Genomic DNA, 24494 nt, shown 5'->3' with positions numbered 1-24494 from the left:
CTCTCTCTCTCGCTCTCCCCCTACCCTTCTCTTTCTGACAGTTGCAGTGAGCGGGAACTCTCCCCAGAGCAGTTTGGTGATTGGTCAGCTTTTTTTAAAAAACACATCCCTTAGTTTCACAGCTGACAGGTGCTGGGAGCGGGAACAGTGGCTTCTGAACTCAGGACAAGTTCGGGGTTTTCAGCAGGCTTTAAAAAAAAATATCGGAACCCGCCGGAAGACTCCGCACTCGTCCTGAGTTCAGAAGCCGCTGTTCCTGCTCCTCACACCTGTCAGCAGCCTGTGAAACTGACAACTGGGAATTTTTTTAAAGTCGGGCTGATCTGGAAAGAAAAAGTCAATGGGAAATGTCTCATTCCTGGAATTACCAGTGACAGACCTCAAAATTTTTACCACAGACACTGGTGTCCGTGTACGGACATGTTGCTTATTCTTGTTTGCAATATATTTCAGTTGATAAATATACTTTGGTGCTGAGTTATATACATTGTACCTGATCCATTGAACCACCCAGTGCTGGTTATACAGATTAATTTTTTAGGAAACTTACAGGAACTGATGCAAATAATTGTTAATAGAAATGTGGCAAGGAATTTCTTTCATCCCATTTTGTATCATTTGTCCCTGACAGGTTGTTTTATCGACGACAATGGAATTGAGTTCCCAGTCGGACAGATATGGTCACCTGGTGATCCTTGTGAAGTGTGTGTGTGTCAGGTGAGTCAAGTCAGGAAAGAGAAACTAAAAATAGCGATAGTGGGAGGAACAAGCTGTCCAATCTGCAAATAGAATTTAACATTTTGGTGAATCAAATATCAGATTAGGTTGATGACCGTGCTTATAGGAAAGAATATTTTACTGACTGGTACAGAAGAACATAGTTGGTGTCTTCGCCTCTAACTGGGGAAATATCTGTACATTTATTCATGTGTCTCAGTTATTCCCTCAGAAATATGCTGAACTGATTTGTGCCTCTCGGTGCTCTGTGTGCTATCCATATACGGATTTGTACTACTCTTTGAGATAGCCATACATCAACTGGTGTATCTCAGTCCTTTCCTCGTTGACTGGTATCTTGCAGTATCACTCAAAAAGACTTCTGCCTATTGACTGGTGTCGCTCAGTCTCTCAGAAAGATATCCATACACTAACTGTGTTCTCAGTCACTTCCTCTTGGATTGTTTATTTGAGCTGTTGTTCTTTCTTCTTATTGTTTGTTTCATTTCAGGCAGATGGTTCAATTGTCTGTAAGAGGACAGAGTGCTTTGAGACCTGCGCACACCCTATACTGGTTCCTGGCCAGTGCTGTCCAGACTGTTCTGCAGGTGGTTTTCCAATTGTGTTGTTTGTGTTTGTGTGTTGTTTGTGCGTATGCGTGCACTTGTAAGTGTGGTTGCTCGTGTGGGTAGTCCGTGTGTGACTGTGAGCAATGGCCCTCTTTATAGCATTGGATTTATATCCTACAGATTTTGTTCCATTGCTTTTCAGAGTATGGGGGCTATTTCATGGACTGCTGTCTTCTTAACAGTTTACATAAGAACATAAGAAATAGGAGCAGGAGTAGGTCATTCAGCCCCTCAAGCCTGCCCCTCCATTCAATACGATCATGGCTGATCTACCCCAGACCTCAACTCCTCTTTCGTGCCAGCTCCTCATAGCCCTCAACTTCCCGATATTTCAAAAATCTATCTACCTCCCTATTAAATACTTTCAGTGATCTAGCCTCCACAATTCTCTGGGGTGAGAATTCCAGACATTCACTGCCCTCTGAGAGAAGAAATTCCTTTGCATCTCATTTTTAAATGAGTATCCCCTTATTCTGTATCTATGTCCCCTAGTTCGAGATTCCCCCACTAGTGGAAACATCTTCTCAACGCCTACCTGTCAAGCTCCCTCAAAATCTTGTACATTTCAATTAGATCACCCCTCATTCTTCTAAACTTTAATGAATAAAGGCCTAACCTGTTTAGCCGTTCTTGATAAGTCAACCCCTTCATCCCAGGAATCAGCCTAGTGAGTCTCTTTTGAACTGCCTCCAATGTCATCATATCCTTTCTTAAATACGGGGACCAAAACTGTACACAGTACTCCAGGTGCTGCCTTATCAACACCCTGTTCAGTTGTAACAAGACTTCCCTATTTTTAAACGCCAATCCCCTAGAAATAAATGCCAAAATTCCATTTGCCTTCTTAATTACTTGCTGCACCTGCATGCTAACTTTTTGTGTTTCATGTACAAGAACACCCAGATCCCTCTGTGCTGCACTTTTTTGAAGTCTCTCTCCATTTAAATAATAGTCTGCCTTTTGATACTTCCTACCAAAGTGCATGACCTCACACTTTCCTACATTAGACTCCATCTGCCAGGTTGTTGCCAACTCACTCAACCTATCTATATCCCCTTGCAGATTCCTTATGTCCTCATCACAACATGCCCTCCCACCTATTTTTGTACCATCAGCAAATTTGGATATATTACACTCTGCCCCCTCCTCCAAGTCATTAATATAGATAGTAAATAATTGAGACCCTAGGACTGATCCTTGTGGCACTCCACTAGTTACGTCTTTCCAACCTGAAAAAGACCCATTATTCCCAACTCTCTGTCTTCTGTGAGTTAACCAATCCTCAATCCATGCTAATACGTTACCCCCAATACCGTGAGCTCCTATCTTGTGCAATAATCTTTTATGTGGTACCTTATCGAATGCCTTCTGGAAATCTAAATACACCAACATCTACTGATTCCCCTTTATCAACTCTGCTTGTTATATCCTCAAAGAACTCTAGCAAATTTGTCAAACATGATTTCCCTTTCACAAAACCATGCTAACTCTGTTTGATTGCGTTATGCTTTTCTAAATGTCCTGCTATTTCTTCCTTAATAATGGACTCTAGCATTTTCCTAATGACTGATGTTAGGCTGACTGGCCTATAGTTTCCTGCTTTTTGTCTCCCTCCCTTCTTGAACAAGGCCATCACATTAGCAGTTTTCCAATCCGCTAGGACCCTCCCGGAATCCTGCGAGTTCTGGAATATTTCGACCAATGCCTCTACTATCTCTGCAGCCACTTCCTTTAAAACCCTTGAATGTAGGCCATCAGGTCCTGGCCACTTGTCTGCCTTTAGTCCCATTAGTTTGTCAAATACTTTGTCCCTCATAATAGAGACTGTTACAAGATCTTTGTTTAACCATGGGTGGTTCATCCTTCTCTTCGAGTCCTTTTTGACCGGGATAAATTTTTGCTGAGCATTATGAAATATCTGCTTAAATGTCTGCCACTGCTCATCTACTGACCTTCCCCTTAGTCTATTTTCCCAGCCTGCTTTCGACAACTCTTTGTTCATACCTCTGTGTAATTGCTCTTTGTTTGAGGACACTGGTTTGACACCCGAGTTTCTCGCCCTCAAACTGAATTTGAAATTCTATCATGTTGTGATTGCTACCCCCTAGAGGATCCTTAACTACGATATCTCTTATTAATCCTACCTCATTACACATTACCAGATCTAAAATAGACTGTTCCCTGGTAGGTTCTGCAACGTATTGCTCTAAGTAACAATCCCTGATGCGCTCTACAAATTCATCTTCCGTGTTATCTCTGCCAATTTGATTTGTCCAGTGGATATGCAGATTAAAATCACCCATGACAATTGTAGCGCCCTTTTTACATGCCTCCATCATTTCCCGATTTATACTTTGTCCTACAGTGAGGCAACTCTTCGGGGGCCTATAGATGACTCCCACCCGTGACTTCTTCCCCTTGCTATTCCTTATTTCCACCCAAACTGATTCCACATCACGATCTATTGCACCTATATCACTACTCACCACTGCACTGATACCTTCCTTTATTAACAAAGCTAACCCACCTCCTTTTCCTTTTTGCCTATTTTTCCAGAACGTCGAATAACCTTGAATATTGAGTTCCTAATGTTGTCACCCTGCAACCACGTCACTGTAATAGCTATCAAGTCATACTCATTAATTTCTATTTAGTCATACTCATTAATTTCTATTTAGTTATACTCATTAATTTCTATTTTATTTCTATCAGTTTCGCCTGTGATTATTCATCTTCCTCTGGGGATTAAATAAATAAAGGAGAGTCCAGGCTAGAGTGGGGGGAAAAAACCCCAAATGGGCTAAATTGACTGGTCTTGTTCCATGCATTTATTGCCTTTGTTTCTAAACCCATAGTGGTGAGATTGGGCATTGCTAAGTGGACCAGGGGTCATTTTCCTCCATGCCCGCTGGCAAAATCCAACACTTTCTCTTTATGTATTACACAGGGTGAGATGTTCATCTTATTCTTTCTTGTTTGTCTTCTCTTTTCATTTTAGTTCATGTCTGTTCTTCAGGCTCTTCCACTGATGTCTACCTTTACTCTTATGGTTGCTTTTAGTGGTTCAGTGTCCAGGATGAAGAAAAATGGTACTGGGACAATCCTGACTGGCCCTTCCCTACAGTAGAAACATGAGGCAGCTATGATTATGGCACAGACTGCAGAGTGGGTGTGGGTGCAACTTCTGAACTTATGCCTGAGCTCTGTTGTCTTTATTGCAATTTTTTTTTTTTTATTCATGGTATGTGGGTGGCAGTAATATGGCCAGTATTTGTTGCCCATCCGTAATTTCCCTTAAGGAAGGTAGAGGTGAGCTGTCCCCACTAGAATGACTTCCTGCACCATGGTGCCATGGGTCAGTTTGCCCATCCACCCTCCAGTTCTTGTTCTCATCCACACAGGTAGCAAGTACCTCGTACCTGTTGGTCAAAGTCAAGGGCTGAGGCTTCTCCATCACTACATGCTGGATCCCCATACCTGAATCGCAGTCACAGCCTCCTGTTCCTGACCATTGATCAATTCTAAAGTTCTACCTAACCTAAGGGGGTGCAACTGCCTCCCGGGACACAATGTCTAGTAACTCTCCCCTCCCTGAAGCCCACAATGTCTGCAACTCAGCCATAATTGCTCAAGCTGCAAACACTTGCCATAAATACAGTTGTCCGGGAATGCAATGCTTTCCACAAACTGCCACTTGTTGCAGTCATGGCACATCACTATCCCTACCATGTCTATCTCACTTTATTTATTTAATTAGTCAATTAGTTATTAATTTTGTTAGCTAAAGTAATAGCAAGTTACAGTCACCTAGCTTTAGAGAAAAGAAGAACACTCAACAGCTACTGGAGATTGAAAATAGGTATTAAAAAAAAACACCTCCTTCTCCCTCTGCACCAAATTCCTGTCTTACTACTTGGTTCACGAAACACTCTGACCTCCAATCACTCTGTGCTTCCTCACTGTGTAGTAACCAAACCTGTTTACTTTTATAGAGAGCTGATGACTCAATACTCAAGTTGCACTTTCTAAGTCAGCTTCCTGCAACAGTAATTAACACCCATTCAGGCAACCACTTTCAGTTAATTGACAGATAACTGCCACTGCCAGGCAATTTCTGTTAACCTATCCTAATCAGAAGATGTTCACTCATGATTGCTCAGTGTTCAATTCCATTGGCAATTCCTCAGTACTGAAGCAGTCTCTGTCCAAATGCAGCGAGACCTGGACAACATCCAAGCTTGGAATGACAAGTGGCAAGAAACATTTGCACCATACAAGTGCCAGGCAATGACCATCTCCAACAAAAAAGAATCTAACCACCTCCCTTTGACATTCGCTGGCTGAATCTCCCACTATCAACATCCTGGGTGGGGTCATCATTGACCAGAAACTGAACTGGACCAGCCAGATAAATACTGGGGCTACAAGAGCAGCTCACAGGCTGGGAAGTCTGTGATGTGTAATAGAAAAAAGAATATTTTTTAAAAGATGTGAGACTTGTTAATGTTGTTGTTCAGAGGGACTTGGGTGTACTCATACAGGGAACACAGAAAGCTGGCATACAGGTACAGCAAGCAATTAAGAAGGCAAAAGGCATGTTGGCCTTTCTTGCAAAGGGATTGGTGTACAAGAATAAAGAAGTCTTGCTACAATTGTATAGAGCTTTGGTGTGACCACATCTGGAAGACTGTGTGCAGTTTTGATCTCCATATTTAGGAAGGATGTACTTGTTATGGAGGCAGTGCAGCGAAGGTTCACTAGTTTGGTCCCTGGGATAAGTGGGTTGTCCTATGATGAAAGGCTGAGTAAATTGGGTCTTTATTCTCTGGAATTCAGAAGAATGAGAAGTGTTTCTTATACAAGATTCTGAAGGTAGTTGACAGGGTAGACACTGAAGTGTTTCCCTGGCTGGGGGAATCTAGAACATTGGGGCACAGTCTCAGGATAAGGGGATGATCATTTAAGACTAAGATGAAGAGAAATTTCTTCACTGAAAGGGTGTGAATCTTTGGAATTCTCTAGCCCAGAGGGTATTGGATGCTCCATCATTGAATATATTTAAGACCGAGACAAACAAATTTTTGGCCAATCAAGGGAGCAGGCGGAAAAGTGGAGTTGAAACCGAAGATCAGCCATGATTGTATTGAATAGTGGAACAGGCGCGAGGGGCCATAAGGTCTACTCCTGCTCTTATTTTCTATGTATTTATGTTCTTATGGAAGGTCATTGATGAAGCAGCTGAAGATGGTTGGGCACTCTGACAATGATCTTTGGAGAGATGTAGTCAGGGCCTTTTGGGGTTGGGTTGGCTCCAAGGAGGCACCCCTAATGATGAAGGATCAAATCCCCTGCGGGGTTGCATTCTTCCCACTTGACTCCAGAAAACCTTGTAAACAAATACCTTAACCAGTAGTTTGGCCCTAGCTAAACAAGAAGGAGGAACCTCGCCAGAGCTCTTTACTGGTAGGCCTGCACATTTTTAGTTGCTTAAGTGCTAGCAGTATGCCTGCACACATTCAGTGGTCCCAAGGCCTTGCCTCTTTTACCCTCGCCTAAGCTCTCCAGACTTATGTGAGTGGGTGTGTTCCTACAAGGAGAGAGTATTCACTCAATATCAGAAATTTTACTGGTGTACATTTTTCAGCAGTTTCGATTTGGGGACATTTTAACATGACGATGGATTTCCCCATATATCTGGCATCCAGCTGACCAAAACCAGAAGTACTGACCATGTGGATTAGGAAGCCCTACTCCACCATGTCAGTTGTTTAAATGTTGTTTAAGCGTTGTCACTGTATGGTATGCATTTGCATGTTGGATGTTGATTAGAATTCTACATTTTCAGTTGACATACATAAGCCTGTTAGAAATACTCAAGGTTTGCTCCTTTCCTTTTGGAATGTCAGTGTAGTTATAACTTTTTGTTCATCTAAGAGATGATCGTAAAAAGTACATAAATTTCCAACACAACATATAAGAATAATGGCATTAAGACCTCCTAACGGCAGTCATCTACTAAATACCTGTTACTTCCAACTACTTCAGGTGTTATGGTAGGCATACATACTTACAGATTGCTTTTATTAATCAGTAGTGATGGTGTCAGGATTATATCCAGTACTAACATGTTCATTCTCATTGAAGGTTGTGCCTATGATGGGGTGACCTATCAGAATAATGAGACCTTCCCATCAGCCGCAGACTCCTGCCTAACCTGCATCTGTCTGGTGGGTGTGTATAGTTCTTTAGTATTTCAATCTTTAGTTCATTTTCTATTTAGTTGGGCTCAGTGATATTTTAAAAGTAGGTCTGGGTCTTTTGCGATTATTTGGAGTAAGGTTGGTTATGTCATTAGACTCCAGGTCACTCATGGCAGTAGCTTAGATTTGATTTATTTTATTGCTCTGTCAATATATGACATTAAGATTACAAAACGGATTGGACTGAACTAGGCCGCATAGTCCTAATCTCTGCTGCACCTGTGAACTAAGCTGCCAAGTGTGAGGGTCCAACTTCATGCCAACTATCTTCCACCTGGCAGGGCTTATGATAAAATGGTTTTGCTGAGTTGTGACTAAATGGAGAGGCCTTATTCCTGGTGAGAAGATAGGCACAGTTATTCCAGGAAAGGGATTGATGTGCAGAAGAGGAAGGTAAATCTTATCGGAGATTACAAAATGCAGTCAGAGCTATGGCAAATCAGTTTAAGCAGGAATTAAGCCTAAACTAATATTCAGACAAGGCCTACATCTTTGCCTCTTAGATGTTACAATTGGCTACAGCACATTATAGTTTTCTGAATTCTATTCTTACTGTTCACTAATTGCTTCATTTTTTTCCACTGATATTGACCCATTAGGACTGCAGCACCTCCTAACATTTTGTTGTGTCTTTTTCTTCCACAGTCTGGCTCTGCTGCTTGCTCCCCCGTGGAGTGCAAAGCTCGCTGTACCTATCCTTTCCATTCTGAAGGCGAGTGCTGCCCCCTTTGCATCGGTAAGTACCATGATGATATCCTAAACAATTATCCTTTAGCAGTTCAGGATATTTGAACTGTCACCAGAAATCCAATGTTTTACTGAATGGCAGTGTACTGAGCAGCAAGGTACTAGGTCTGACTGAATTAGTCAACCACCAAGAGTAGCAGTAGGGACATTACAGATGGCCTCAGCAGCAATAGGCTGAGGGAAATCAGCCAATGTTGCTGCTGTTGATCACTATCTGGTTAGCCCCACTGGAAAGTATGATACGCACATTGGACAGGAATCAAGCAAGGTGTGATGTTCTCCCATAGTTGAATGTCTTTCTAGCTCTCATTGAAGACTGGTTACATGGTGAGGTGCATAAGGGCTGTCAAACTGTATCTGAGTACGTTTAGGAATGGAGGGGAGAGGTTTGACAAAAATAAACAGATCAATAGCAAGGATGAAATATGGACGAAACAAAGAAGATTTCAATTTTAATTCCTCCCAAAAAGGCAAAGCAATTCCCCAATAAGTCTCCAAGACAATGTAGATGATGAGGAGGGCAGATAAACCTCAGGCCCTACACAATGGCCCCGATATTAACTGCTGGGGGCAGTAGGGAAATCCAGAAGTAATTTCAGCGCGTCTGCCTGCAGCATTTTAACGCACGCACCTCATTTACATTTTACTTCTGGTTTGGTATCGAATGCGCAGCAGTGGGCTTGCTGCAGGCCTGCATGACTGGAGCTCAACTCCAGTATTTAAAGGTCCAATCCAAAGATGACATTTGGTGGCGTTGGGATATTTGCCACAGAGACAGCAATTTCACAATAGACGCCAGGCACTCAAAAGCTGTGCCTCACTTTATAGACAATTCTATTGATATACTGCTGGGAGCATTGAGGAGCTGGAGAGAGATATGCTTTTCCAGCAATAGGAGGTAGAAACCTGCTGCTGCAACAAAGGAGGTGGCAAAGGAGCAGCATTGTGCCACACCCCTGGTTTCAGTGTGGGAAATACTTTAATGAGCTAACCAAGGCAGGAAAGGTGAGTACAGTTGCACACATTCACTTATATCCTGCTGTGCACATCATCCCTGCTCACTCTGCCTTCTCAAGTCTACTCCATCACATCACTCCTCACACATACTTACCTTGCAGGTGTACCTATCCTTCCATGCAATTCCTCACATCCCATCTCTTCATCCACCACTGATATTCACCCTCATCCTCATGGAAATTCCTGCCTCTCCCTGTTAGTTACCCTCGCCAAATGCACTATATCCATTGGGTGAACACAACATTACAGTCACTCATAGGTCTGTTCTTTCCCCTGTTGGAGGAGAGGAGGGCACAAAATACAAAGGAGACGGATGAACTGGAACTGGTCCTCCACAGATCTGAGCTGATAGCTGCAGAGGAGGAATAACAACAATTGATGCCAGATCAATTGTTAATTGGGCGGCGCAGTGGTTAGCACCGCAGCCTCACAACTCCAGGGACCCGGGTTCGATTCTGGGTACTGCCTGTGCGGAGTTTGCAAGTTCTCCCTGTGTCTGCGTGGGTTTTCGCCGGGTGCTCCGGTTTCCTCCCACATCCAAAGACTTGCAGGTGATAGGTAAATTGGCTGTTGTAAATTGCCCCTAGTGTAGGGAGGTGATAGGGAATATGGGATTACTGTAGGGTTAGTATAAATGGGTGGTTGTTGGTCGGCACAGACCCGGTGGGCCGAAGGGCCTGTTTCAGTGCTGCATCTCTAAATAAATAAAAAGTAAATAATTTTAAATCCATGATGGATACATTATTGTCAACCAAAACTATTAAGGGATATGGGGCAAAGGCGGATGTATGGATTTAGGTTGCGGATCAGCCATGATCCCATTGAATGGCAGAACAGGCTGGAGGGGCTAAATGGCATACTCCTGTTCCTATATTCCTAGGAAGTGCTGGAGCTGAGTGGCTTCTTGGTGTTCCTGGCCATAGGAGATGGGAATCTCTCAGCTTCTGAAGGTGCACGTGCACAGGACTCATACTTACAATGCACCAGCTCAGATAATCACACTTCAGTGTTCGCTCTTAGGCAGATAGTTGGGATTTCACCTGTTACTTGCACTTCACAAGTGAGAAGGAGCAGATGGTGGTGGCAGGAACAGCGGGGCAGAGTCTGCATCTGAGGATGCAACATTTTGTTAGCTCTGCTCAGCTGGACACAGATGCAGTACGCCAGGACCCATCGATGAAATGAATAATCATTGAGGGGCAGCAGAAAATGTGTGACGCACACTGCCCACAATCGCAGAAAGAATGAAGGAATTCACCTCGGGCATGTGTATGGTAATGTTGTAGGGTGTTGCAAGATGACTTCTTCCGTGGATAGAGCGGCCAACTCTGTGGGAACATCAATCACGACAATCAAATGACTCCATGCAGGTCTTAACCATGGTTTGCATATTCTGGATGCTACCAAGTCTGGCGCCTTAAAAGAGGATGACAGATACCTTAGCCTTCGCATTATAGATCTGCACCAAACTGCTCTCTCGCAAAGTGATAGCAGTAAAGTGCAGCTGGCTCATGAGAGAGATGATACCGCAAGAGGGCATGGAAGTGGGGACTCCACTCAAAGTGCTCCCACTGTCCCCCTCCTCTCAGTCAGTAACTGACGTTCTTCCTCATCTCCCAATGGCCGAGTCTGCCCCTGCACAGGTACATGTGGAGCAGCCATTGGAGGGGCCCTCACAGGTCGTTGGCCAAGAGCATCTCAGCAGTCAGAGCAGAGATGTGAGCAGCCTGTCTTTACCTTTGCTGAAGCTGCATGAATTGCACCACATAGGAGTGGTAAGAAAAGGGGAAGTAAATCTTTGTAGTTTTACAAGGATATGCACATGGGTGTATGAGAAAATGTTAAGTTTCCGTTCTTTAGTAAAATCACACACAATTTATTACCTTGCACCACTTCCCATGTTGCCATTTTTGGTTGCTGGATGGTAACTCGCATTTTCAGTTACTTGTTGATGAATGGAAGGCATGGATTCACTGAATCAATGTGGGAATGTGCAAAGGTTGCTTTGTGTCGGTGGGTTTCAGGAGATTGGAGAGCAGCTGAGTTATGTCATTGGATGTGGTTTTAACATGGGTCCATGACTCAGTAACTAACTGAATCTTATAGAAGGGAACCACTGGCATGTTGGTTGGCAATGTGAGTGGCCAGTGCTGTGGTGGGGTCTTTATCTTCTTCCTTCTCCTCAGATTTGTCTGCAGACAATGTGCGCTCAGTGCCTTATTCCTCTTGCAGCTCATTCCTTGCTGCTGTGCAAGGTTGTGCAGAGTGCAACAAGCCATGATTACTCTGGAGACCTTGACTTGTGTGTACTGAAGGACGCCTCCATGTCCGACTCAGTAACTGAAGAACAAAGAACAAAGAAAATTACAGCACGGGAACAGGCCCTTCGGCCCTCCAAGCCTGCGCCGATCCAGATCCTCTATCTAAACATGTCGCCTATTTTCTAAGGGTCTGTATCTCTTTGCTTCCTGCCCATTCATGTATCTGTCTAGATACATCTTAAAAGACGCTATCATGCCCGCGTCTACCACCTCCACTGGCAACGCGTTCCAGGCACCCACCACCCTCTGCGTAAAGAACTTTCCACGCATATCCCCCCTAAACTTTTCCCCTCTCACTTTGAACTCGTGACCCCTAGTAATTGAATCCCTCACTCTGGGAAAAAGCTTCTTGCTATCCACCCTGATTATACCTCTCATGATTTTGTACACCTCAATCAGGACCCCCCTCAACCTCCGTCTTTCTAATGAAAATAATCATAATCTGCTCAACCTCTCTTCATAGCTAGCGCCCTCCATACCAGGCAACATCCTGGGTGAACCTCCTCTGCACCCTCTCCAAAGCATCTACATCGTTTTGGTAATGTGGTGACCAGAACTGCACGCAGTATTCCAAATGTGGCCGAACCAAAGTCTTATACAACTGTAACATGACCTGCCAACCCTTGTACTCAATACCCCGTCCGATGAAGGAAAGCATGCCGTATGCCTTCTTGACGACTCTATTGACCTGCGTTGCCACCTTCAGGGAACAATGGACCTGAACACCCAAATCTCTCTGCACATCAATTTTCCCTAGGACTTTTCCATTTACTGTATAATTCACTCTTGAATTGGATCTTCCAAAATGCATCACCTCGCATTTGCCCTGATTGAACTCCATCTGCCATTTCTCTGCCCAACTCTCCAATCGATTTATATTCTGCTGTATTCTCTGACAGTCCCCTTCACTATCTGCTACTCCACCAATCTTAGTGTCGTCTGCAAACTTGCTAATCAGACCACCTATACTTTCCTCCAAATCATTTATGTATATCACAAACAACAGTGGTCCCAGCACGGATCCCTGTGGAACACCACTGGTCACACGTCTCCATTTTGAGAAACTCCCTTCCACTGCTACTCTCTGTCTCCTGTTGCCCAGCCAGTTCTTTATCCATCTAGCTAGTACACTCTGGACCCCATGCGACTTCACTTTCTCCATCAGCCTACCATGGGGAACCTTATCAAACGCCTTACTGAAGTCCATATATATGACATCTACAGCCCTTCCCTCATCAATCAACTTTGTCACTTCCTCAAAGAATTCTATTAAGTTGGTAAGACATGACCTTCCCTGCACAAAACCATGTTGCCTATCACTGATAAGCCCATTTTCTTCCAAATGGGAATAGATCCTATCCCTCAGTATCTTCTCCAGCAGCTTCCCTACCACTGACGTCAGGCTCACCGGTCTATAATTACCTGGATTATCCCTGCTACCCTTCTTAAACAAGGGGACAACATTAGCAATTCTCCAGTCCTCCGGGACCTCACCCGTGTTTAAGGATGCTGCAAAGATATCTGTTAAGGTCCCAGCTATTTCCTCTCTCGCTTCCCTCAGTAACCTGGGATAGATCCCATCCGGACCTGGGGACTTGTCCACCTTAATGCCTTTTAGAATACCCAATACTTCCTCCCTCCTTATGCCGACTTGACCTAGAGTAATCAAACATCTGTCCCTAACCTCAACATCCGTCATGTCCCTCTCCTCGGTGAATACCGATGCAAAGTACTCATTTAGAATCTCACCCATTTTCTCTGACTCCACGCATAACTTTCCTCCTTTGTCCTTGAGTGGGCCAATCCTTTCTCTAGTTACCCTCTTGCTCCTTATATATGAATAAAAGGCTTTGGGATTTTCCTTAACCCTGTTTGCTAAAGATATTTCACGACCCCTTTTAGCCCTCTTAATTCCTCGTTTCAGATTGGTCCTACATTCCCAATATTCTTTCAAAGCTTCGTCTTTCCTCAGCCTCCTAGACCTTATGTATGTTTCCTTTTTCCTCTTAGCTAGTCTCACAATTTCACCTGTCATCCATGGTTCCCTAATCTTGCCATTTCTATCCCTCATTTTCACAGGAACATGTCTCTCCTGCATGCTAATCAACCTCTCTTTAAAAGCCTTCCACATATCAAATGTGGATTTACCTTCAAACAGCTGCTCCCAATCTATATTCCCCAGCTCCTGCCAAATTTTGGTATAGTTGGCCTTCCCCCAATTTCGCACTCTTCCTTTGGGACCACTCTCGTCTTTGCCCATGAGTATTCTAAAACTTACGGAATTGTGATCACTATTTCCAAAGTAGTCCCCTACTGAAACTTCAACCACCTGGCCGGGCTCATTCCCCAACACCAGGTCCAGTATGGCCCCTTCCCGAGTTGGACTATTTACATACTGCTCTAGAAAACCCTCCTGGATGCTCCTTACAAATTCTGCTCCGTCTGGACCTCTGACACTAAGTGAATCCCAGTCAATGTTGGGAAAATTAAAATCTCCTATCACCACCGCCCTGTTGCTCCTACATCTTTCCATAATCTGTTTACATATTTGTACCTCTATCTCACGCTCGCTGTTGGGAGGCCTGTCGTTCAGCCCCAAACATTGTTACCGCACCCTTCCTATTTCTGAGTTCTGCCCATATTGCCTCACTGCTCGAGTCCTCCATAGTGCCCTCCTTCAGCACAGCTGTGATATCCTCTTTGACCAGTAATGCAACTCCTCCACCCCTTTTACCTCCCTCTCTATCCCGCCGGAAGCATTGATATCCTGGGATATTTAATTGCCAATCATGCCCTTCCCTCAACCAAGTCTCAGTAATAGCAATAACATCATACTCCCAGGTACTAATCCAGGCCCTAAGTTCATCTGCCTTACCTACTACACTTCTTGCATTAAAACAAATGCACCTCAGACCACTAGTCCCTTTGCATCTTGAGCGGGACGGTCGCTTGCTCAATGACACATTTGGTGGTCATATGACTTTTTTTCTGCTGGTGGGTTTCATTGGGTAGTTTCCTCATGTGTGTCATTAGCTCAGTTTGAAGTGGGTACTAGCTGGCATCCCTTAAGTCATCTTGCTGGTCCAAAGGGCTGGGGGAGCTTGAACTGCCGCTGGACGAAGGCATTGTAGCAACTCCTTGTTAATCTGGCAGACACCTCATAAATCTATTCTTGTGGTTGCACTCAAGCTGCACATTGATGGATTGGAACCTCTTGCAGTGAATGAATACTTCAGGTTGATCCGGGGGCATGTAGATTGCCATGTGTGTACAGTTGATGATGCCCTTCACCTTTAGGAAACACAAACACCCACTCAATCTAAATGCTGCCATCGCAGGCGACATTGATATAATTGCCAGCCCTGGCAAACAACCCATCAGTGACGTGCCTTCTGCATTTGTGTGCAACTGACTGAGGGATCCTCGATATATTTCCTGGAGAGCCATGGAAGGATCTGCAGGCAAACAGGTTGAAGGCAGTTGTCACTTTTACAGCCACTGGTAATGCATGGCCACCAGGTCCGGCAGAGAGCAGGTTTTCCTCTAGGAGGCTGCAGATGTCTGGCACCATCTGACAGGGCAGCCTCAGCCTGTGGAAGCACTGCTCTTCCGAGAGATCAAGGAAGCTGAGCCTCTACTGGTACATCCTGTTATGTGGGTAGTGCCTCCTGCGAGCTCGACTCCTCTGCCACTCCTCTCTCTACTGATTCCCTCTCTGCTCACCAGCTGCATGTCTCTTCATAACTGACTGTTGTTGCTGCTGATAGACATTTTGATCTTTGTTCGAGGTCCAATCTGAAGCAGCCAAGGCACCACCCATTGTGATCTGAAACTCAAAACATCCAAACGTAGAAACTAACCTGTCACTATAAGTACTGTGAACAAACCCTTTCCCGATAGTAGGTAAGGAGGCAACTGGGAGCGCTGAGTTTTTATTGTACTATTTGCTTGACTTTTAATGAGCCTCATGTTCATGAAGCCCAGGAAACCTGTGGATATGTTGATAAATCTGAAAGTATGTTCAGATATCACTGCAATCCAGCGATTTGCATGTTTAAATTGCTAACACGCCTCTCCAAAGGGGGGTTAAGTGCAAATAGCCAAACGTGCCCGAGTTAAATGTTGAAGTCATGGGTTGGAGCCGGCTTCCAGTACATTCACATTTTCCACAAACTTGATCTCCCACCCACCCCTCATCCACACCATGCTCCATGTTACAAATCCCCCCACATGTCTGTTCATGGAGAGGTCCATGAGGGAAAACCTATACATTTATTTCTGCACATGCAGAATGTATAATGTTGTCGAAAGGATGGGTAACGGTGAAAAAGAGAGATGCACATGGATAATCTCCTTCCTGTTTTCTCTTTCTTCTGGGGAGGAAGCATCTAACCTCTGCTCCCTGTTTCCATGCAATGATGTAGCTGAGATTGGGAACTCGGGAGGCAGGAATTACAAGGATGGATCTGTGTCCCATCAACTGGTAGGGATGAGGCAGTTGTCTGATGTACTGCAGCAGAACTTTAATCTGCTCAATTAATGCATCGCTGTCCAATTCTGAAGAATGATCTGAATATTTTTGTTTAAATAATGATTGGTGATGACACCTTCAGGGGGACTGCTTGCAAAGAGTCACAGTCCCTGGCATGTGAAGAGGTGAATTACCAAATATTGGTTAAAAGGCAGGATTGAAAAACCATTCTGGGGAATGACAGTAACCCCGGCAATAACAATTCAGTTCCTTATGCCAAAGTAGCCCAGTTTATTTGTTCTGCAGTCCATATCGTGAAGAGATTCTGAATTGATTCTGTGAATTGTCCTAAGTAGTTGTACGAAAGAGGTCAGAGTTAATTGTCCTTTGATTTTCCTTCCTTGCTACTAAAGGACAAATTATCTTCTCTTTGTGAACCCCCACTCTCACAGCTCTGCCCTAAATATTCTCCTGCTCTCTGTCTCCCTCACTGTCCGGCACCTTCTCCTACTCTCTGTCTCCCTCACTGTCCGGCACCTTCCTACTCTCTGTCCCCCTCACTGTCCAGCACCTTCTCCTGCTCTCTGTCTCCCTCACTGTCCGGCTCTGTCTCCCTCACTGTCTAACACCGTCTCCTACTCTCTGTCTCCCTCACTGTCCAGCACCTTCTCCTGCTCTCTGTCTCCCTCACTGTCCAGCACCTTCTCCTGTTCTCTGTCTCCCTCACTATCCAGCACCTTCTCCTGCTCTCTGTCTCCCTCACCGTCTGGCACCTTCTCCTGCTCTCTGTCTCCCTCACCGTCTGGCACCTTCTCCTACTCTCTGTCTCCCTCACTGCTCAATGTATGCTCCTGGCACATCCTTGAGAACCCGACATGGTATGCTGAGGTATCTGAAAGTTTGGTCTTATTTTTAGCAAAATGCGGTACCATGAAGAGATGGTGGATGGCAGTGTGCACATGATCCCATTCCCGAGTGCCTGGTTCAGAGGCATAGCTGTGCAGAGCTGCTTCCACAAAGGGAATTCATCAGCTGCAGTTATACACCTCTCAGACTGATGCTGGTCCTGCTGCACATCACCCATTTCTATCCTCTGTCAGAGTTGTGCGAGTGCAAATCCTCACTCAGAGGAATGCTCTCAAACTGAGCGGTGCATCAGTATCAATAGACAAGTGCACCTCAGACTCAAGCCTCAGAGTAGTTGAATGGTGTGCTGTGAAAGATAGTATTACTCAGTCCATGGCGAGCAGTTACCGACAATGAAGTAAGTGCTTAGATACTGGGGTTCATCTCTGTATTGTAGCTGCATTCATTTATTCACATGGTCTTTCCCTTTCAGATTGCAACTATGAAGGGAGGAAGGTCACCAATGGTCAATCATTTCAGCCTGAAAACCGACCCTGCTACCACTGCAAATGCCAAGTGAGTTTCTCGTTACAAGATTGAGAGCAGGAAGGAGCAGTGACATTTATTGTAGGAGAATACTGAGATACTATGGGCTGCATTTTATTCTTGCAACGGGTGTCCCAGCTGCAGGCCTGAAGGTAGGGGCGAGACCTCTCCTCGGCTCTCCATCGGACCCCTGAAGCCATTTCACTGTGGGCAGGCCAATTGAAGAACTTCTTCAAGGTCCTTTTTCAGCTCTGCTCCTCCAGCTCATCACTTTGTTCTTGTATCAGGCGAATTCAAAGCACCTCCCCGCTCTCCATGTGGATAATCGCCACTTTGGTCAGTCGGATCTGCTTGTTGGGAGTGAAGATGGACATGGGATCAGCTACTTAAAGGTCTCAATTGGCCTCGGCCTTCCCTGTCCTGGCCAAAATGGCAGAGGTGCTGGGCAACATCTGAAATGGTGCCCCCTGCCATTTTGCTTTCCCCCTCTTTCTCACCCCCCCCCCTCCCCCTCCCCCTCCATGCTTGTCTCCAAGGGCAGAATAAAATTCTGTTCATAGTGAGCAGGTGGGGACTTCACATCAGATAAGTCAGAGAGGCTTAAGCACAGGACAAGGGCTGAATGTTGATGTGAGATGCATAGTAAGTATTTGTAGTTCTGGGGTTGCTTTACTCTGCAGCAAACCTGTCTTGTAGCTGAGTGTTTCATGAGCCAGAGAAGAGGCAGCTTTACTATATACGTAACTTGTGCTTAAGTTGGACATATTACAAATTAGCAATTTATTTGTAATTGACAACCATCAAGCCCAGTATAGGAGAATGCTAGCATTAGATGTTTTATCATTGGCATCTGTATTTGACAGAGTTTTTTGAATTAGAGACAGGAGCAGAGTTCAAGTCTGTGCTAATGGAATGTTTTGTGATGTGTGGGTGCTGTCATATTATTCTTTTGTATATCTCCTGTGCTTTCTGGGAAATGCTGCTTTGTAATTTTCCACCTTTTCTCTGTACCTGTCTTTTTCTCTGTCTCTCCATCTGTGTCTGTCTCGGTCTGTGTCTCTCTAACATTCCAGTTCCCTCTCTCCACCTCCCTTCTCTGTAACTCTCTCTCTCGTTTTCTCTTCATACCACCCTCCTCTGATTCTCTGCCCATCTCTCTTGAACAGCTTGGAGAAGTGAGCTGTGAAGTTCTGATCTGTGACCCACCTTCCTGTGATCACCCCCATTCCCTGCCTGGTGAATGCTGCCCCACTTGCTCAGGTAAGATCAAACAAAGTTGTTTGTCACTAGCAGGGGAGGCAGTAGCAGCAGCAGCAAACTCTGTACCTGCATCTTCTGTGTGTTTTACTATGAGCTTTACTTGTAGACCTTTCATCCTCTTCCATCACTGCCTTGATGCCAACTCAATTTATGAGAGAGGTGCAGTGTTCAAACAATAACCCTGCACAGCTGTATTGTACATTTATAGCACAACGTCATCATATTTGTAAGTAAATTTTTGTTGCTGATTCTCTACCAAGTTTGTCTGTGTTTTGGTGATGCGTTCAAACGTTAATTTTGCCTAGAACCTTGGGGTAAATATTTCAAGCCGATTTTGTGACTGACTGGTTATTAGGATCTTCTTTGAGTTGGAGTGCTCCAGTGAATGTAACGTGCCATACCCATTAAGGGGATTTTTCAAGGAGGCAATGAGTTGCTGTTCGCACTGAGCTATGGTTTGGGAATGTGTAGTGCCACCCACTGGTAGGGTTAGTCTGGTGCCTGTGATTCTGCACAAATTGTGCACTTGAAATCATAAGGAAGAATTTTAATTTTCTCTGTCCGACAGAAACTGGACTGAGCTGGAATTAGAATCCAAGCTGTGCACTATTGTTCTTTTATGCCCCATGGTCATTTTAATGCCACTGTTTTCTCGGGTGGTTGAGATGTGTGCCCAACTCAAGCAGAAACCTCATGAATAAATATAAATCAGGTTCTTATGATTAACATAGGAGCACAAAGCCATTTTAATGAGCTGCTGAGCAGAGACAGATTAGTGTAAAACATATTTTTGTGAGACCAGGAGAAACAGGAATACTCCACCAGGCCTAAAAGAACATTTAGATCACTGTTTCCTTGGGCTCACCTCGACTTCTGTTTGTGTAAATCCCTCCCCAATGACATAGCTGAGTGCTAGCAGGCAGCCTCCGGGTTGCCCATTATCCATCGGTCTTAAGAAAGACTTGCATTTATAAAGCACCTTTCATGACCGCTGGACATCTCAAAGCACATCACAGCCAATGAAGTACTTTTTGAAGTGTAGTCACTGTTGTAATATGCAGGTGAAAATGATACCAATTAATGCTGACTTAACCCAGCAAGCTACCTCTGGGCAGCTGTTGCATAGAAGCAGCTCGCTGCATTTATACTCATGAGGTTGGTCATTGAAATGATCCCTTCACAGAATCCTCCAGATGACTGGCCCACAACTTCCAACAACTGACTGAGCAGGAGTTATGATCCCCTCCCCACCCCACCCCCTCCCCTGTAGAATGTTACTGACACAGCATCAAGCCTGTCATATTTAAATCTAGTGTGTGACTCGTTCAATGTGTTTTAATGTCTGGTGTCTGGTGAATGACTTGAGTTTTTTTTTAATCTGCCATGTGATTGACAGTTACCATGTTTTCTAGCCGGTTTATTTATTCGTCTTTCCAGTGTGTCTGTACGATGGTCAGATTCTGGAAGATGGAGGGTATTACATCTCAGCTGCTGACCCCTGTGTCGTCTGTCTCTGTACGGTAGGTGCTGTCACAGTGGATGGATGAGGTAGATAGGCTGTTTCTCTAACTGTCAGCACAGAATTTGAAGACAAAGGTTTAAAAGTCATAAGCTTTGAGCGATTCTAGCTTTGAGCAAGAGGGTAACTAGAGAAAGGATTGGCCCACTCAAGGACAAAGGAGGAAAGTTATGCATGGAGTCAGAGAAAATGGGTGAGATTCTAAACGAGTACTTTGCATCGGTATTCACTGAGGAGAGGGACATGACGGATGTTGAGGTTAGGGACAGATGTTTGATTACTCTAGGTCAAGTCGGCATAAGGAGGGAGGAAGTATTGGGTATTCTAAAAGGCATTAAGGTGGACAAGTCCCCAGGTCCGGATGGGATCTATCCCAGGTTACTGAGGGAAGCGAGAGAGGAAATAGCTGGGGTCTTAACAGATATCTTTGCAGCATCCTTAAACACGGGTGAGGTCCCGGAGGACTGGAGAATTGCTAATGTTGTCCCCTTGTTTAAGAAGGGTAGCAGGGATAATCCAGGTAATTATAGACCGGTGAGCCTGACGTCAGTGGTAGGGAAGCTGCTGGAGAAGATACTGAGAGATAGGATCTATTCCCATTTGGAAGAAAATGGGCTTATCAGTGATAGGCAACATGGTTTTGTGCACGGAAGGTCATGTCTTACCAACTTAATAGAATTCTTTGAGGAAGTGACAAAGTTTGATTGATGAGGGAAGGGCTGTAGATGTCATATACATGGACTTCAGTAAGGCGTTTGATAAGGTTCCCCATGGTAGGCTGATGGAGAAAGTGAAGTCGCATGGGGTCCAGGGTGTACTAGCTAGATGGATAAAGATCTGGCTGGGCAACAGGAGACAGAGAGTAGCAGTGGAAGGGAGTTTCTCAAAATTGAGACGTGTGACCAGTGGTGTTCCACAGGGATCCGTGCTGGGACCACTGTTGTTTGTGATATACATAAATGATTTGGAGGAAAGTATAGGTGGTCTGATTAGCAAGTTTGCAGACGACACTAAGATTGGTGGAGTAGCAGATAGTGAAGGGGACTGTCAGAGAATACAGCAGAATATAGATAGATTGGAGAGTTGGGCAGAGAAATGGCAGATGGAGTTCAATCAGGGTAAATGCGAGGTGATGCATTTTGGAAGATCCAATTCAAGAGTGAACTATACAGTAAATGGAAAAGTCCTGGGGAAAATTGATGTACAGAGAGATTTGGGTGTTCAGGTCCATTGTTCCCTGAAGGTGGCAACGCAGGTCAATAGAGTGGTCAAGAAGGCATACGGCATGCTTTCCTTCATCGGACGGGGTATTGAGTACAAGAGTTGGCAGGTCATGTTACAGTTGTATAGGACTTTGGTTCGGCCACATTTGGAATACTGCGTGCAGTTCTGGTCGCCACATTACCAAAAGGATGTGGATGCTTTGGAAAGGTTGCAAAGGAGGTTCACCAGGATGTTGCCTGGTATGGAGGGCACTAGCTATGAAGAGAGGTTGAGTAGATTAGGATTATTTTCATTAGAAAGGCGGAGGTTGAGGGGGGACCTGATTGAGGTGTACAAAATCATGAGAGGTATAGACAGGGTGGATAGCAAGAAGCTATTTCCCAGAGTGGGGGATTCAAATACTAGGGGTCACGCGTTCAAAGTGAGAGGGGAAAAGTTTAGGGGGGATATGCGTGGAAAGTTCTTTACGCAGAGGGTGGTGGGTGCCTGGAACGCGTTGCCAGCGGAGGTGGTAGATGCGAACACGATAGCGTCTTTTAAGATGTATCTAGACAGATACATGAATGGGCAGGAAGCAAAAAGATACAGACCCTTAGAAAATAGGCGACATGTTTAGGTAGAGGATCTGGATCGGCGCAGGCTTGGAGGGTTGAAGGGCCTGTTCCTGTGCTGTAATTTTCTTTGTTCTTTGTTCTTAAACAATAGAAGGAACTGTCCAGAGTAGTGATTCTGCAGAACAAACTGACAGGAAAAGCAGCTGAGGCTGAAACAATTAACACAGATAAAAAGTAGCAGGACCAATCTCCAGTTGAGAATGGGATTAGTTATGGGGATAGTTATTGTGAGAGTCAAAAATAAATACTCCATGGGACTTGACAGTTCCTGCACTATTGGCCAGAGTTGAACAGTGAGGATGGATAAAGAAAATGGAGTTTTGCTTTAAGTTTGAGAATCAAGGGCGATTTACACAGAACTTTCCCTCAGGAGATTAAATAGTTGTGATAGAGTTCACAGTAGGCTAGATTGTACATGGTCTGTGGAGGAGAAGGTTTATTGGGGTAAATGGCTGCTTCTCATCCCATGGTTTCTCACATTCTTCCACAAAGTAGACAACTCATGTGGATTGGAGTGCAGTTTAAGGAGACACAGGGTGCTGAATAGTGAGTCAGGGTACCCAGAGATTTTGTTTCTTCCCTTTGGTGAGCTAGTGGCACCAACCATACCATTCAAGACTGTGCAGCAGTTTGTTCAGACCAACTCCCTCAGTTCTGCAACTCTGATTTGTCCAGTGACTCTCAAGCTGTACATGGTTGAATTGTGACTTCAGGAAGCATGTTCACTACTGGGCTACTTCATTCTTCACCTGCATGGAAGAAACCAACCGCCATGGCAAATGTTCTCAGAAGCCAGATACAAGTCAGAGGGAGGTGACCACCAGCAATCATGAGAGGGCCCAAATTTAAGAAGTGCTAAAATTATCCTGACTTCGGTTCTGTCACTGAAAATCAGAGGACTAGGGCGTTCAAACTTGAAGGTTCAAGAAAACATAATTATAGGCCTGAAATTAAAACAGAAAATGCTATAAATATTCAGCAGGTCTGGCAGCATCTGTGGCGAGAGAAACAGTTAACGTTTCAGATCTGTAACCTGTCATCAGAATTATAGGCTGAACATAGCTCTAGAATTCAACATAATCCTGCGTATGGATAGAAAATTAGTGAATTATTGCTATTTCTAATTATTCATAGCAGTAATCAAATTCAAATTTGACCTTTTATTTGCAATATTAAAACAAAGCTACCATTGGTTCCTAATGCTAAGGGGTTGTTATACAGGTGAGTTTTCATTTTCAGACAATTTTGTAAGAAAAAGTTAATTCTAAATTGACTACACTAAATGCTGGAGGAAATATGAATATGCAGTGTTTCAGGCAGTAGGTTCAAGGGGGTGCCCCACAGCCACAGCACACAATGGCAAAAAGCAGCACCCCACTGGGTGCCAAATGTAGAAAATAAGTTTCCTCTGGAATGCATCCTTTGTCATTTCCATTGAAGGTACCATGTCAGAATGTGACTTGTCTCCTCTATAACTCCTGAGTTGGCTGTGATTTGATCATTCCATGTACTGGGGGATCATAAACGTTTGCCTCAAATCCAGAATATCAGAAATCCCCCTTGGTGAAAAATAAACATTGTACAAGCCAGAAGTTCATATGTTAGATGCTAAGACTTTACTTCATATCCAAATCAGGTTGCTTTTCCAATGTCAGTCTGCTCAATGCTCTTCCTATTTGAGATACCGAGATATTTTGGCAATAACCTGGCTCTTTGCCCCTCTCACCACAGGAAGGCAATGTGGAGTGTGAGTGGAAAGGAGACAGCTGCACAGAGCTGGAGTGTGAACAGCCTTTGCTTCATGTCCCTGGCAGCTGCTGTCCTATGTGCCCTGACCGTAAGTACCATAATCAGTGGAACTGGATGAAGACTGTCTCTGAAGATCATTAGCTTCTCCAATAGCTAGTGGAACTTTATCAATTGGAATATGGAAAAAATACATTTAACCCCTCTATTACATTTTATTGGCTAACTGATTCTTGAGCTTTGCATGAGATGGGACCTTACAGGGGTATCTGAGATCCTAAGTGAAATTGGAAACATAAATCCAGAGCCTAATTTCAGTGTAGGTCATAACTGTCAGATAAAGGGTTATAGGATCATTAACTCCCTTGAGCTGTTCCTAGTGATACTTCACTGGAAGTGCAGCAAATAACTTGTATACATGCGTAAAATGGAATTTTCAGACACTTCCTGGGAATAGCGCTGGTGAAACGGGAGCAGTTCTAGGGAAATTCCCAGCCTAGTGCATCTCCGACACTGGTATCAGGAAGCACTTATTCAGACAAGGAATGATTAGATCTCTTAGAGCAGTATAGACAAA

The 24494-nt window shown here is 44.4% G+C and overlaps 1 protein-coding gene across 2 annotated transcripts in view; it reads left to right on the top strand.

Moving 5' to 3' along the window:
- The window catches only part of LOC137377283 (kielin/chordin-like protein), a 455612-nt gene that overhangs the window by 391067 nt on the left and 40051 nt on the right, over nt 1-24494 (top strand). For both annotated transcript variants that reach the window (XM_068046829.1, XM_068046830.1), the window contains exons 24-31: nt 632-717; nt 1229-1325; nt 7491-7573; nt 8252-8342; nt 17502-17584; nt 18721-18814; nt 20252-20334; nt 23903-24008. In XM_068046829.1, coding sequence (XP_067902930.1) covers nt 632-717; nt 1229-1325; nt 7491-7573; nt 8252-8342; nt 17502-17584; nt 18721-18814; nt 20252-20334; nt 23903-24008 — 723 coding nt within the window. The remainder of the gene's footprint in view (nt 1-631; nt 718-1228; nt 1326-7490; nt 7574-8251; nt 8343-17501; nt 17585-18720; nt 18815-20251; nt 20335-23902; nt 24009-24494) is intronic.

This window comes from Heterodontus francisci, chromosome 14, assembly GCF_036365525.1.
Source record: "Heterodontus francisci isolate sHetFra1 chromosome 14, sHetFra1.hap1, whole genome shotgun sequence".
NCBI classification, from domain to species: Eukaryota; Metazoa; Chordata; class Chondrichthyes; order Heterodontiformes; family Heterodontidae; genus Heterodontus; species Heterodontus francisci.
This window is presented reverse-complemented; position numbering and strand designations above follow the sequence as displayed.